The sequence below is a fragment of the Parus major genome, chromosome 17 (assembly GCF_001522545.3).
Source record: "Parus major isolate Abel chromosome 17, Parus_major1.1, whole genome shotgun sequence".
NCBI lineage: Eukaryota > Metazoa > Chordata > Aves > Passeriformes > Paridae > Parus > Parus major.
The window spans coordinates 4,595,191-4,611,494 of NC_031785.1; the positions used below are offsets into that span (position 1 = coordinate 4,595,191).

Consider the following 16,304-nt stretch of genomic DNA (forward strand, 5'->3'; position numbering starts at 1 on the left):
AGGCCTCAGCCAATGTGTAGGCGAGTGCATCCTGCAGCAGCTCCACTGCCACCACAATTCCCTCGGATCACCAATACTGTACAAGAACATTCCAGCCTCACTTCTGGTTACCCAGTTAGGTGAGGATCCCCTTGCTACTGCCCATGGAGATGCCTATATTTCCCCTCCCCAATGTCCCTTCTCATTTCTTCTTCTCTTCTAAACCAAATCCTCCCGTATTGCACAGTGTTTACTGCACCTTTGTTACACACTGCTGACTGAAGACGCTCATCATGGGGGCAAATGTTTCCTTTCTCCTTCAGAGCCTTCCCCTCCCAGAACCCCCTGCTGCATCCCAAGAGCATGATTTGCTCTGCTTCAATGTGGCCATGCAACACATTCTGTTCAAGCCATGTCTTGTCCTGGCAGCCCTGAACTGATTCAGCTGCATCATTCCAGCCAACACACCACAGACTGGAAACAGGATTCAGAAGGCCTCACTCCCATTCTGTACCAGGCTGACAGGGAGGGCAGGAAGAAATGGAGTCCAACCCCATCTCATGCCTGTCTGGGAAAAGCAGGCACATACCAGTTTATCATACTCACCACCTTCTTGTCCTGCTGGCTTTCCATTCAGCTGTGCCCATGACTTTGGTCCACCTGGCACTGAATTTGTACTCTGGAAACAAAACAAAGCAAAAAGAAACCCCAACATGGATCAGTAAAGATTCATGACTGTTTCTCATTTCCTGGCTGGCACCTGCTATGCTTCAGGCCTCTGGATCTCCCAGACACCACACATCTCAACAGCTTCAAGCTGGGGCTACAGTCTGTTCCCCACCCCAGTGTACTATAATGGTACAGTAAAAATCCTCTGCTCTGCCCTAATGTCTTTTCTCCCCATTTTCATCAACTATTTCCTCAACTTATACTCTCATCAAGCTTTCCTTTTGTTCTGCTGCATTTTCCCAAATGGTCTCCTTAATCTTCCAGATTTGTTCCATGCTACACCTCAGCTTGAAGGCTACCCTACTTTCTCATGCATTAATTACAACCAAAGTAGAATAGTTTAGAAGTGTTAACCAGGCATCCCACATTCCAGCCACTTTTTCCTAGACTGCAACTAGACTCTGTATGTTACTTCTGTAACTGCAGCACAACATTCCTGGTGCACAGCACCTAGGACTCAAGAGAGTTACTTCCACAATAACTGATTATACAGGAGCTTTGCCTTAAAGTGCAAGGCAACATAGGCAATTAAAGCCCTCAAGCTGCCTGGGGACAGAAGAAGCAGGCAGTCAGACACTGCTGGCACCTACCTCCTGACTGATTGACTGTGTCGGCTTCTGTAAATTTGAGACAGATTTCTGCAAACCCTGCTGCGGCAGCGACTCCTGCAGCTGTGCAGCCGTCGCACTGGAACTGAGAACAGACAGCAGAGGTGAGACCAAAAGGGAAGGAAGACAGGCAAACAACTCCTGGCAGTATGGCAGAATATTAGCAATTTTGCTAAAATATCAAGCCAATTGGCTCCAAGTTGGCACAGAGAACAGAGAACTGATCCCTGTAATGTCTGACATCAAGTACAGCAGTGCGTAACCACTGCTGCCTGCCTGACAAAACTTATCAAAGATTCACTCTTACCCACCTCTTTTGGTCTGGCTGATCCTGCTTGTTTGCCCATCCTGTACCGTCCTTGGGTACTATAATGATGTTGGGGTCGTTTCCTTTGTTCTCAGACTTCAAGCTAGGCAAATTTGCAGGAGGTGGCATGCGCCGGGCAGCAGCAACTTTCCCAAGACTCTGTAAGCCATGTCTAGGAATAACTGGCGAGAAAGCAACAGCAGCAGGTCAGAGGGCTGTATCCTGCTAGATAAGTAACCTTAATTAGGAAGCTGTGGCTGGGTGCAGCCCCAACAGAAGTGCTGCTGCTATGTCAACACACAGGTTGTTTCCCACAGGGCCACAGACAGAGCCGTCTGTTGCAGCAGCTGGCAAACAGCTCCTACAGCAGGACAGAGAAAAACCAAAGTGCTCACAGTCTTTTAGGAGGATTTGCACAGGTAGCTCTTTTGCCAAGGAGAAGCAACACCACCTGTTACAGCTTGAGGAAATGGCCACCAAGACCACCTTGTAGCAGACAAACAAGTGACCTAACCTGGGAATCCCAAGATCTCAATTTTCCAGCTCTATCCATCAAGATCACATTTATTAAGGAAGTATTTTATGTTTTGTTTTCTATTCTCACACCAAATCCAGAGCCAGTCTAGGCAAGGCCATTTTCTTGAACCTACTTTTGGTCATATTTCCACTGCAAAACCAACTCAGGTTCTTTTCCAGTGGTCTTCAGTTCTTGACTCTCACATCACACAAAGGTCTAATCAGCTTAAGGCACTTCAGTCAGCTCAGGTGCCCTGATCTGGCACAGCCTAAGGCCCTGGTAAGGTTTCCACACAAGTTTGCTACCTGCCCACTCTGCAGCAAGGACACAGGCTAAATGAAAGGGCCAAGTGCCCTCAGCTGTCCTGTGTAATTCCTTTATGTCTCCACCATAACAGCAGTACAAAGAGCCATGGACATTTTCCTCTAGGTCTTAATGAAACACAGACTTTGACACCTGCAGCAACACTGCAGCCCAGCTGTGTCCCACAGCATCAACAACCTGAATGAGCTCTGCAACAACATTGTTGGAAGACATCAAAAGGAGCTTTCTGGAGGTGTTTCTTACCTGTAGTTCTGATAGCTTCTATTGACTTTCCTTTATACTTATCAAACAGGCTGAGAGTCGAGTACTTGCTTTTCCCATCCTTTCCCTTGGTTATTTGCCCCAAACGATCGGACATTGCGATGAAATGTCATCTAGTAAGGAAATTTCTCTGCGCCGCTCCCGATCTGCCTTTTAAGAGAAGAAAACCAGGAAAACCCCATCAAATGGATTGTTCAGCTACAGACAAGGAAAACAGAACACACACAACAGCAAGAACTGAACATACTCAGTAAGCACACACACCAAGTTTTAACTCCCTCCTCTTTAGTTACAAGAAACTTTTAGGCTTTAAGAATCACAAACTGAATGAAAAGAACTGCAGGAACACACTTTTCATAGCATCTTTTTTTCTGTCAATCCAGTGCTGAAAGAAGTGAGATTCTCTAAGTAGGAGAACACAAGATAGGGGGCTCAACAAGTCCTTGCTTTAAAAGAGTAATGCTGACATTAAACAGCTAAACACAAGGATTCCTAAACATAAATGCCGGAAAAACACTGTATCTTTGTATCTTACACCACACTGGAATTTATCATTGCATTTCCCCTGAAGCACTGGGTTTGTAATGTTCAGATTATGGTTCCACACTGGCCACAGTTATACCAGCAATTAATGCTTTGACAGCCATCACTGGAAGCCAACATAACTACTTCTCCAAATCCCCTTTTACCATCAGCTGGCCATGAAAGAGATATAAGGAATCAGAAAAAACCTGTTCAACTGTACCAGATTCAGATTCCCGAGTCTGTGAGTTTAGCTGTCCTACTATGAATTCTCCAAACACATTACCAAAAAATTACATTCCTCTGTTGCTTGCATCTTGAACATAATTTTTAGCTTGAAATAAACTTTCCACAATGGATGTGATTTGTTAATTTTTCAACCTGATCTTTGCAGGCACAACATGCAGCAACACCCATCATGCAGCCAGTCTCCTTACTTTGACTTTTTGGCTCTTGGAGCCTTGGATAAAGTTGAAACATGCAATGCTCACACTGTACATCAACTCTTATGTCAGAAAAAACACTCTGCTTACTTTCAATGGACCTATCTTTCATTTTTTTTAAGCATCACTTTGCTCTAAATTTTCTCATATCTAGGAGCTTCATCTAACCTTTTCGCACATAATTTCAATTTCCAGATTTCTTGTTGTAAAGCCTCTACTTCAAGCCCAAAACTGCTGGCAGTTTCATTTTACCATCTGCTAGGTCCCATTCTAGGGTTCCAACTCAGTGTTGGGAGTAACAAAACACAACATACATGTGTGTGTATATATATATACACACACACATACACATATCTCCAATCTTCCCACACCTTACACTTTTTGAAACTCACCCAGCTGCCTTTTACTAACAGAGACAGCAACCACTCTTTCTGAAAGAAACCGTATCTGACCAAAGGCTACAATTCCCATCAGCAATGCTTTATCAAACACAATTTGCAGGTAAGAGGATTAGTCCACCACACATTATGTACAAATTAAAGCACAGACTGTGAACATGCTGCATAGAGCCAGATGGGGAATGCAGTGCCAACTGCAACTGGCCCAGTGAAGCCCATCTGAAGACTGCTGCTGGGGGCAGGTGTCTAACCAATAAGCCTGGCACTCAGAGCATTTGATCTTGCACTGCAGGATTTAAACCAAGTCTGTCAGGAGCAAGAAGCCATGCAGGACTAGCAGGACTCTATGCTGGGTGGTCAAGTAGAGAGAAAGAAAAGCTTTTTCTGTCACTCAACAACAGCATCCACGAGATGATCAGGAAAAACACTGGGCTCCCCAAGAAGCCCTGTGGAGGCAACAGGGCTGGCTGGCAGTCTTGAGGCACCTCCTCCTGCAGAGTAACAAACAGATCTTTGGCTCCAGTCTAGCTCATCTTTGCTCAGATGGCCACCATGTGCCAAAGAAAACAGAAGCTCCTCCCTCACTTACCCATTTGCACTGTATTTTATTAGTAGGACAGACATAAAAGAGAGAGGGAGAAAACACACTGATTAACATAAACTTGGCAGGAAAGCATAAGTTGGACTGAGAACAATGAGCTTTTTGAAGGGGCAGAGTTGTGGGAAGCCCCAGAGCAGAACAAAGAGTAGAGGATGCTCTGCTGGCAAGAGCACAGCCACCTGCTTTTACAGGTCTATTGTGCCTTGTAGAGGGAGCCTGGTTCAGGGCCTATCCACACCATGTCAACCCTGTACCCACCTCACAATAAAAGCAGCAAAATCTAATTTGAAGTTTAGAAAGCTCAAACCAGACAAAATTAGAAGGTGTTTAAAAATAACTCCCTAACCTGATCTGGGTGGGTGGTTTGTTGTTGTTGGGTTATCTGGTTAACAGAAAAGCCCTGAGTTCCTAAAAGTCTGTGTGCAAACAGCACACAGGGCAATGCTGCCAAAGAAAAACCCTGACAACAGTTATGTAACCAGGTCTCAGCTGTCTCTTGATTATATCTTCTATCATTAAAAGGATTTGGGAAGAATAAATGACCACAGCAGAGGAGCTGGGGATATGTTGGGATAAAGCCCCTTATCAAACTTTCTGGGACAGACAAAACTGCTGTTTAGATAAATGAAATTTACTTTCAACTCCTTCAATGCTCTGAAGATGTGAAACACAGCTTTGTTCATGTGTTAGGTGTGTGCTCCAAAGGAGAAAACAAGACCATGGAGAGGTGAAGCAATTTCCACAGTCATTGTGCAAAAAGGCTGCAGCAGCACTAAGCCAGGTCGGAGCTGTTGGACTGGCAGGACCTTGCTGCCTGTCCCTCCTGCCAGATGCAGATCCCAGCTACTCCAAGGGTGTATCAGCCAGGGAGATCACTCAGCACCCAGTTCACCCACAGCACTTCAAAGAGGCCACAGAGCCTCCCATGGCTGGCACAACACTGCACTATCTTCCCATCACACAGTTAAGCAGGAAATCCAGGTAGGGATCACAAAGGCCTTCTAGTTTTGAAGAGCAAAGCCATTTCTGATAAAAATCGTGGTTCATTTAGAACTGAACTGCCAGCCTGCATGCTCATTATTAGCAGAGCTGGAACTAGAAGGCACATGCTGATGCTGACAAGTGAAAATTGACAGCCTCGACAGAGCCTCTGACCTGTGCTCAGGGTCCCTGTGCCCGACAGCTGACCCTGAAGAAAGCAATATCCCCTGTTACAGAGAGATCATAAAAAAATCAATCACCAGCATTACTGCAAGGTTTATCTTTGGGTTTATAGAGGTCTGTGGGGGAAAAGGCTTGCTATCAGCTTCAGCATGGAGGGCAGCTCTTCTCATTCTCAGGACTTGCAATGTCTCCTACTATATTCAGGGACAGCACCAGACAGCAAAATAGTGAGCATCTGAGCAATCACAAAATACTGCAGTATGACCAGTTCCATTAGGGATCCCAGGATACAAATAACTGCACCAACAGCACTTGAGCAGAGAGCTCCACTGTCCAGGCATACTCATGTCCACATCACACTATCTATACTGGATCCACCCGGATCAAATTTTGGGGTATTGACCTTGACTAACTGCCTTTTAAAGGGGTAAATTCTAATCTAGAAAGCAACATTTTAAATGTGAAAGTGACATTTTAATGTCTTTAAGATATTAGACTTACAAGCATGCAACTCTTAGAGCTACAGCAGGAATCTACTCACGTGAAAACCTTGAGTTACTGGCACTGGTAACAACTGGAAACCCCTGAGCAGAAAACACAGCCACATGGAGGGACTCCTGATAAACAGGATTGTCTGCAAAGCTCTTTGCAAATCTATGTATGCAGGAGGCTGGGCTGCTGCTGTTTTATTCACAAGACTTCAATGGAGCTTGAGTATCTGGAAGTCAGCCAGCCTTAGCTGAGCAGGGCAAACAGATTTATGAAAGGTAACACACGTACTAGAAAGAATCTCTTCAGCTACGCACACACCACTGAGCTCTATAGCGAGCACAGTCCTGACTACTGCAGATCTTGACTCCTTGCTCATTTCACAGCAAAAGTCATTAACACAAAACAAAGCAACAGGATGGAGATTAACAGGGAAAACCACAAAAATTTCTGATATGTAATTTTATACAAGTTGTTGAGAAATTCACAGGTTGGGAAAGCTAAACAGTACTTTCAGAAGAGAAAAGTGTCTGAAGTTATGTTAAACTGAAATACACTGTTGTTCCTAATGTTACCAGCAATGTGAAACCTTTTAAAAAGCATAGTATAGTTTTACAGGACATTAACTATGTTCACTCTTCTTTAAATACACACACTGGTCAATTTTACTTCTACTTCCATAGCTGAACATTTATTTATCTGTCAACACAGAGATACCACTACTTCTGGGACACATCCCTCCAAGAACCACCTATTTGTGAAACACTCACCACCTGCCTCAGTGATGAAAGATGCCACTGGCTGCCCTTGGGAGGGCTTTGGTGAGACTGTCATCACCTGCCCAGGACTTGCTGTCAGATGCACTTAGGTCCTGCAGAAGCCCTGTTTGGACCATGCAGGGATCATGAGCCTAGCAAGGAAGGGAACAGATGAGCACTCAGTTCCCAGCAGAGATTGCTTACTAAGGCAGGGAGCAACAGGAGAATATCAGCATCCAAGTACAAAGTCAATGGGATTAATGCAGAAGAGCTGTGCAGCAGGCACAGGCTGCAGCAAGAGTCTAAGCCACAAAAAAAAACAACAAAAAAAAAACCCCAAAAAACAAACTTGCTGTCATTCTACTGCATTACTTCCAGAGGGAGATGCCAAGATTTGCTGGTACACCTGAAAAAGGCCCTGCCAGGATCTGGATGTAACATCAAACGTAGTGCCAGAAAATTGCACCAAATCCTGCCAGACAGGGAGAAGCAAGTCAGGAGTCTGCAGTTCAGAGAAGAGATAACACACCTCATCACCAAGCTCCTGATTCACAAGAGGAACCCTCCTTGCTTAGCTCAGTAGGCATATTTGGTGGTACCAGTTCTTTGAATCCTGCACAATTCCCAGCTTCTCTCCATCTCCCATGAACTTTGGCTCAGGGAATGGGAGACCAGGATCACATCTGCCATGATTTGTTGCAGAGGTAGCTGTAAGCCAAGCAATACTGTTGGAAGTTGTCTCCCAGGAGCCTTGCCTGCTGTCCAGCCCCATCCTGAGACCTCTAATCAAGCCTCCTGGGATTTGAAACATAGAGCAGGACTATGAAGAGGAGAGGCAGTCTTCTGGACAGTGGATCTATCATTAACTCCACACCGTGGAGCTCTACAGACAGCAGTAAAACATTACAGCAGGGAAAGGGAACAGAAAGGGCATATCCTGCCTGATGGCCTGACTTCATTTTCTCAGTTCTGCCTTCACCAAGCTCACCTGCTGCCCCCCTCTTCTGAATGTACCAATGGGCTGGGAATCACAACTACTGTCAGTGAATCACTGCAAATTCTGGAGAAAACGAGTCTTCATAATGTCAGGTTTGGCCTTAAAATACAGAAGCTTCACCTCTCTGCTAAACAGTTTTTCCAGTGCTGGGAAGGCAGGCAAGGCAAAGGCAGCCAGAGAGACTGGAACTGTAACTTACTGTAAAACTGATAAAGCAGACTGGAGTCTGGAGAATAGCTCAATTGTATTTACACAAAAACATTAATGAGTTCTGTGGTCCTTTCTGTGCAGGCTGGATGGACAATACCACACCCTGGAAAGGAGCCCTGACCTCCAGTAATTGAGGATGCAGACAAAGAAACAGTTCATCCTGAGTATGCAAGACTATGGCACAGAACAAAAAAAATCCCCTCAGAAGGCTGGTCCACAGCCCACAGAAAGTACTTATGAGGTCCTGTGCTCATGAAACTCACCCTCTTTTTCAAGCATGAGAAAACCCAAGGTGTGCAGTTAATTCTTTCCTTGAAAGGAGCATCTAACAGCCCACCAGAGAGAGAAACAGCCAGTTTCTGTCCCACCATGCTGTAGAGAAGAAACTGGCCCACTGGTGCCAGCTTGTCAGGAAAGTATAACCTTATATATAAGCAACCTAAGAGGAAGTGCTGCAGGGCTTTCGTAACCTGTATGGAAGCAGGAAGGTGTCTCATGTGGAACAATCTGGAGGCATCAGCTACCCTCTCATCCAGGCCTGGAAGATGTTAAAGGAGACAAGGCTCAGCACAAACTGAAGTAAAAGAGCCCATTTCTTTGTTGTTACACATTTCAGAGGCAAAACCCAGGGAGAAGATTGCAGCTCAGTTGAACAAGCATCACCTGTGGCCTCAACAGATCCCAATCCCAACCTCTCTGGTACAAGAGGAAAGGGAAGTGACCTTGTGATGTCCATGAACTGCTTGTCCAACAAGGCTCATACTGAAGTGCAAATCTTTACCCTTAAGAGTTGTGCTTTCACTCTGGCTCCCCTACAACCAAGGATCAGAGTTGAAACACATGACTCTCTGCCTCCACCATAGATTCTTGCCTTCCACTCTGCCCTGCTGAGGTTCCTCTGAGATCTCAGAGTCCAGGAGGAACACAAAGATACAGCACCCTGTTCTCTCAACACTGAAACAAGGAGGCTGAGAACAAGCAAGCAATATAAATCCAAATACAAAATAAATGCCTGGCATACTGCTCTGCTGGCAAAACTTGTTCAGAAAGCTCCTGGCAACATTCAGCTGACCTCTAAGGTAAATTGGGCATTTAGGTATCTGAGCAACAATAACAGACTGTGAGTAGCTGGTGGGGATTTCCTGATGGGTAACAGGACTGGCACTATCAGTCCAAGTCAGAGGAATGGTTTGATCAACTAAGACTGCAGACAGCAAGAAATCCCAGAACTCAGGTGCCTGCTTCAGCCACCCAAACCTGTGTGCCAAGACCCTCAGAGAAAATGCAGCTCTTCATCAAAGAGAAGTAATTTGCAAAGAAGAATCAAATGAGGAGGAAATGCACTGGAGCAGCATCTGCCACGTCCAGAACACTCCCTTCCAGTGGAAAAGACTGTCCACTGGTACAGAAAGTGCACCTAATCCTGCCTACTGCTCCTGAGGAGCCCACAAGGGCAGGACACACCCACACAAGCACAAACTATTCTCATGCACTGCACACCTTAGGTCTGACAGGTGAAAGTAAAAACTCTTCCATCACTAAAAATAAACGCCACTGCACGTGAAAGTCCCTTAGTCCTGATACTTCCACCTACACAGATTTTTAAAAGTCATCACAGCCATGACACCCATATAACCAGGTGAGACACAGCAAGACCAGCACAGGTGAAACACCTGTGCTGCCAGTGCCAGAACCCAAACATAAGGCTCCAAATCATTAGATGTAATTTATCTTGGAGAGCACTACCCATCCAAGGCCATCACTGGCCACTGGAGAATGCTTCTCTGTCAAACATTTCACAAATCCTGCACCAGGTCCCATGCTCAGCAACTTACTCTATCTCTCAGAAGTGAACATAAATTTTATTGCAAAAAATCAGAGAGAAAAGCAGAGATGTCAAAGCTCCAAGAGATGAAATCAGAGCAAAGCTGGCAGTCCTTTGGGTTAACAGTCCTTTTTTTCAGGAAGAGAAACAGCTCTTTCCACACAAATGCCATCAGCTGTTGAGTAAGCTGCTCTGTTTTCTTTGCAGTCTCAAGAAAGATCACACTGGAATAGAGAAGTGGATATCATCTGTGCCAGATGAGCCTAACAACAAAATCTCGACTCTGGTAACACCTCTCCACTCTCTCAGGTTGTTTGCTGACTTTGGGGCCCTCAGCTCCCACTCAGGTTATGCACAGAAGGTTTTCTTTATGAAGAGGTGAAACCCAATGCTATTGATCATCAGGCAGCAAATGTCAATCCCTTGCTGCACAAACAAGGGAGAGGTTCCTTTACATCCCTGCTGAGCAGATCCCTCTGGCCTTGTTCCTCCCCAAGGCACTGCTGGGAGCTCCCCTGGCAGGTACATGCTGCAGGATACAAAGCTGGCCTGGCAAGAGCTGAATAGCTCTTTATCAGATTCCTCCCAATTCCCACAGCCACATCAGGAGTGATGCAGCTGGTTCAAGACATTAATAAGATGACAAGCAGTCTGGACAAGCCTGCAGTTCATAAACACTGCAAAGGCTGAAGCTTCCAAGGAAGTCTTCCTCCAGGTTCCCCAATCTGAACAGCACTAGGGCAATGCAGCATTGCACAGCAATTCTCCTTACAGGAAGCCTATTCAAGGGAGCCATTTGCAGGACAAATGAGTGCCAAGGATGTTAAGAGAAATGTGATGGGAAAGGGACACAGGTACAAGGAGATAAGAAAGCACCTTACATGTGTTGTGATTCAGTACTCTGAAGAAACAAGCTTTAGACAGCTTTAGGAAGCTTTAGCTTTTCTGGAGAGCTAAGCAACTCGGACTATGCCCAGGACATCTGGACTATGCTGAGCCACACAAGAAGTGAAAACATATCACAGATGCTTTAATTTACATAGATATTTGCAGTGCATAACTGACAAGGTGTGTAAGCATCATCACTTCTATTTTCCAGATAGGAAAACGACACCGCAGAACTCTGCAGCTATGCTAAGTGGCAGAGCAAGAAACAGAGCCTTCCTCTCCCATTTTCTGGGGCTAAAAACCACCCTCTGAATCACAATGCCTGCCTGACGCTGTGAGGCCAGCAGCAGCATGAAGCCCTGCTCCAGAGGAGCTCTGGGAGGAGCAGGTCCTTGCATGCTGGGATGGGGAATGCCACGAACACCTCCTAAATAAACCACCCCATACACTGCTTTCACTGCAGTAGGATCACAGGCATCATTAGAGGCAACACTTAGATGCAGAACACTAACACCAGAATAACACTCAGGATCATATGAATCTGGTTCTGAATGACAGTTTTTAAAGCTTGGTTATTTCAATAAAAGATAAAACCATAGTTATTATTGTAGCCAAAGAAGGAGCACCTCTTGAACATGTCCCTACTCCCCTGCCTGCTTTACAGCCCACTCCCAATTCTGAACAAGATCACTCGAGGCTTTTGTACAGTCTCCCAGCCCACATACAGGTAGGAAGAACTGAAGAACTCACCCTCCAGCAGAACTCTTCCAAAAAAATCACTATATTCCCACACAATAAGTGCCTGGGGGAGGCAAAGTTCCAGTGCAAGCTCTTCAAATCTCTCTCTATTCATTCCGTGGAGCACCATCACTACAATTCCCATTTAAATGTCTCAATGGCTACCAGGGCAGGATTCCTACACCAAACCTCTTCAATAAGGTTGTTAACTGCACCAATACTCAGTAGTTTACTCCTCTTAAGTGCTATGAACCTGAAATCCAAAGGCTGTTTAGGATGCTCCCAACAGCTAACTGAAGCCTGGCAGACATCTGAGATACTACAATCCAACAGAGTGGGCCTCTTGGCCAGATGGTTGTTAGCAAGTCATTGCTTTCTTCCTAGTTATTTTACCCAGTATTTCTTCACACTTAAACCTGGCTCAGCTGCCCATTTCAAACCTAATCATTATCTCTTCCCTTTCACCCAAGGTATGACTTTTCATCAGTTCCCCACAAATTAATACCTGCAGTCTCCTAAAGAAGGAAGAGCTCATCCCCCAGTTCCATCACTTCTCACCTTTTCACCCTTTCCAGCATACTAACAATCTCCTGAAAATTTAAGTGTTGGAATCAAAACACAGGCATTGTATTTTGGCTGCAAGTTAAATAACTCCCTGCAGAACTGCACATACACCTTCTGTCCCCACACACCCCACAGCACTGCAGGACAAGCAGCTTCACAACCAACACCACAGGGAATTCCAGAACAACACAGGGTTACTAAAGCAGCCTCCAGTCCACTTTAGTTATTGTCCAAATGCTTCCAGATAAAAAACAGATCAGGATTTAACAGCTATATAGATCAGTATCTGAACAGCTTTGCTCTGAAATAAACAGCTCCTAAGCTTCAACTGCTTTTGCAGTTTTTTTGTTACTTTTGCACAAGAAGTGTGCATGAAGGGAACATCCTGAATTCTAGTTAAAAGTTACTAACAGAACATGAGCCCAAGCTGCGTTTCAGTGAGTCTGAATATAATGCAATGTCCTGCTTTAGACCCATTTTATCCTTGCAGGGGAAGAAAAAAACTCCTTAACCAACACAGATGTGTGCAAAACCCACCCTCAGAGGGTGTTTTCCCTTTGGTAATGAAGTAACTTAATTTAAAGTTAGAAAAGGCTGATCTGTGAAAAGGCTGTGATGGGGAAGGCTGCAGCTCTCAGCCTTTACCTGTTTTCTGTGCTCTCACCTCACTGTCTGATACCTGACAGAACCACGGCTGTATTTCTTCTTCTCCAAATGAGACATTAGTGATAAGGAGCTGTGAAATTATCGACCTATTAGGAGAATGAATCAGTGACACTCGAAAAGCAAAACCCACTTAACAAGGCAGGATGAGCTTAAGAGCAAGGTCTGATACTGAGACAACAGCACAGTGCCAAGCTGCAGAATAACTGAGGAATGTAGTGAAAATAAATAGGGAACCAAAATGTCCAGCCCTTGGAATAAACCCTCTCCCTCCCCTAAAGTTACCATCCTGTATCATTAAGTTTCTCCTACTCATACTGCTTCTATTACTCCAAAATGAAAATACACAATTCTAAGTGGAAATGCCACTAGATCAAAATCTCTTTGTAGATTATCATCATCAATGAAAAAGTTTAATACAAAAGGTTTGCTATTACTTTCAGCAGCATTTAAACCTAGCCCGGCTTGCCCCTAAATACTTTGAATTACTCAGGTAAGCACAGTGAAGGCCTTGAGCAGGAAGCACTCTTGAACAGGCAGGTAATTCTGTACTGGATGCACTGCACATCTCAGAGTCCTTGTTTCCCTCAGTCACATCCCAGGTGTGATCCCAGGAGAGGAGGCCACACACACACAGCACTGAGGGTTGTCTGTCCTGTACCATCACTCAGGTACCATGGGGAGCTGTGTCACACAAACAGCCTTTAATGCCACTACCTTTAGGAGGTTGTTCAAATGAATTAGCCTTTGAAGTCAGGCTTTACTCAAAGCTTTATTACAAGGTTTTATTAAGATGTCACTATAAAGTGAAATAACTCTAATACAAAGTATTTAGGAGTATTACTCACTTATTGAAACAAAAATACTTTCAAACCCTGCATGTCCCTTCCAGCATCTTTAAGGACTATTTACTCGCTTTTCCAGTTCCAGCCAGCTGGCTGAGCTGCCCTTTTAAGCTCTCATGCACACACAGAAAAAAGAAAAAAAAAAATCTCAGAGTGCATCCAAAAAATGCACTGTAAGACCAAAGAAAAATAGTCCGAATTTAGAAAAAACAATGCACCAAGGCACTACATAGTGACAAATATGGAAACCCACACCAAATAAGTGGTTTAATTTCTCCTTTTTTTAAGGAAGGCATCTATCAAATCATGTAAAAATTTGTTTTCTTAACAGTGGAGACTGCTGAAAGCATCCTCAAATGTGTGATACCTAGTTTACTCAACCATGCAGAAAAGCAGACCAGACTAATGAACAAAAAAAAAAAAAAGGGAATCAACTTGTACTCAAGGCACTCAAAAAATACAGCTAACAGCAGATGTACTCACACTGGCTTGTGAAAACAACAAAGCAGCAACACTAAACAGTATCTGCAATTTTTCTGAGTATGATTTTTATCTGAACTTTTAAATTTTAACAAGAAAAACATCATGGGAGAGATGTTGGTTATTGTAACCTTAAAACATTCTGCTAACTAGGAAAAACTTCTTAATCCAGAGACCCAAAAGAAACCATGAACCCACAAAGATCTCATGGACCATAGACAAGCTTCTGATAAAACTTAGGCTCATTTACAATGCTTCACTGGGAGTGAAAAATGCATGTAACTATTGCATATTTTCAGTCAGAAATCAGCCTGAAAACATCACTTTCCATCCTCTCTTAAAATTCCACTTTCAGAATATGGTCTTGGCCTCCCTACCTCTTTCAGGTGGCTTTACTCCCCAGTCTTCAGCTCAGAGCACTAGTTTTTGGAACACTGGGGTTTCACTACCCTAGTGAGCACTGAACATGGAAAAGGCAAGTACAAAATAACATCCTGGCCAGTTTATATCTGAGAAACCTACTCAGCAGGAGTTGATTCTCCAAACTTGGGCTCTCCAAGACAGGGACCAGCTATTTATCCATCATGGAAGAGCTCATTCCAGTGGAGGTCTCAAGTGAATCTGTAAGACAAGGCTTAACAAAACCAAAACTTCCACTGTAAACCTGGATTCAGTGCTAGAAGGAGTGGGATGCCTTCCCCCCTAGGAGATGATGCAGACACTGCAACGTGATTACACTTTATACCTGTTCCTAGAAAGAAAGAAAACTACTGAATTCCTAAACGTTGATGTTTATTGTACCTTATAACCCCAAATACCAGTAACATCAATATAGATGATTCAGTGCATGTCTCACCCTTTACACACCCAGAAGACAGAAACCAAACAAAACAACTTTCCTAACAAACCCCACAATTCCGAGTTCATTCAAACCCCTTAAGGGAACTTTCACTTTGGAGATGAGGGGTTTTTTTGTAAAGGTAAAATCCTCCAAATTCACAACCAACACGACTAAAATCACCCCCCGGAGAAGATGCTCAGCACGTGTCCCAGGACCCGCATTAGGGTTTCCCCAGCTTGCAGCACTGCTGCTCCCACACAGAAATTAGAAACTCCTTCTTGAACAAAAAAAAAAAAAAAAAAAAAAAAAAAAAAAAAAAAAAAGCCTTAAAACATCTTTCCAAACCTACCAAACGAGCTCGCCCAGCGCACAAACTCCATCCTCGCTCCCCCCCGCCCCAGCTGCATTTCGGCCTCAGCGGCCCTTTTGTAGCTCCCGCACAATAACAAACCGGCCGAGCCTTCTGGATGCCACCCCCCCTCCCTTGTTTTGCTGACACACACACACACACACGGCGCGACAAAAATATCTTTATGTCACACTCCAGACGACGAAAAAAAAACAACCTGCCTTTGCGGCGAGGAGCCCCCCGCCCCAGCTGCACCCGCCGGGGAGCGCAGCGGGGAGGGGGCGGTTCGGCCCGAGGGGCCGGAGCCCGGACAAGGGGCCCCGAGCCCGGGCGGCCCCGCCAGCGCCACCGGGAATGGGCCCGGCCAGGCCCCGCGGCGGCCCCGTCCCCGCAAGGAGAAGGGGGGCGGTTCACACAATAAACACCGGAGGCTACAGCAGCGCGAAATCGGGGTGAGTCTCCCCCCAACCCGCCCGGGGGACCCGCCCGAGCCGGGAGGCCGCGGGGTGCCGCAGCCGCTGGCTCCGGCTCCATTTTAGCGCTGCCTCGTCCCACCTTCCCTCTCCTTCCCCTTCCTCCTCCCCCCCGGCCCCACTCACCGCCCCGAATATCCGCGGCCGCCGCCGCCGCCGGCCCCCGATACCCACCTGTGGTGGTGGTGGGGAGCCGGGGGTGCCTGCGGAGCCGGGTGCGGAGGACCGATGGGCGCGGGGCGCGGCGGATGGCGGCGGATTGCGCGGGGCGGCGGCGGCAGCTGCAGCCGATCCGGGCACTCGCTGCCTCCTCCTCCTCCCGTGCCGGCCC

General features: G+C 45.6%; 1 protein-coding gene and 1 long non-coding RNA gene across 11 annotated transcripts in view; one reads left to right on the plus strand and one right to left on the minus strand.

Annotated features, from left to right (window-relative positions):
* Positions 1-16,264, minus strand: part of PRRC2B (proline rich coiled-coil 2B) — a 45,973-nt gene extending 29,709 nt beyond the window's left edge. For 5 of the 10 annotated variants that reach the window (XR_001524357.3, XR_001524358.2, XM_015644617.2 and 2 more), the window contains exons 1-5: positions 16,100-16,263; positions 2,708-2,875; positions 1,628-1,805; positions 1,299-1,401; positions 586-658 (exon numbers count right to left, since the gene is read on the minus strand). Coding sequence is in view for 8 of the 10 variants with exons in the window: in XM_015644617.2 (XP_015500103.1) it covers positions 586-658; positions 1,299-1,401; positions 1,628-1,805; positions 2,708-2,822 (469 nt within the window). In the remaining 2 variants the exon portion in view is untranslated. Of the gene's footprint in view, positions 1-585; positions 659-1,298; positions 1,402-1,627; positions 1,806-2,707; positions 2,876-16,099 lie in introns of all 10 variants that reach the window. The other 5 variants (XM_015644621.3, XM_015644616.3, XM_015644614.3 and 2 more) reach the window with 5 other exon arrangements.
* LOC107211980 overlaps positions 15,699-16,304 on the plus strand; it is a 6,059-nt gene continuing 5,453 nt past the window's right edge. The window contains exon 1 of the long non-coding RNA XR_002002313.2: positions 15,699-15,952. This is a non-coding gene — a long non-coding RNA (uncharacterized LOC107211980). The remainder of the gene's footprint in view (positions 15,953-16,304) is intronic.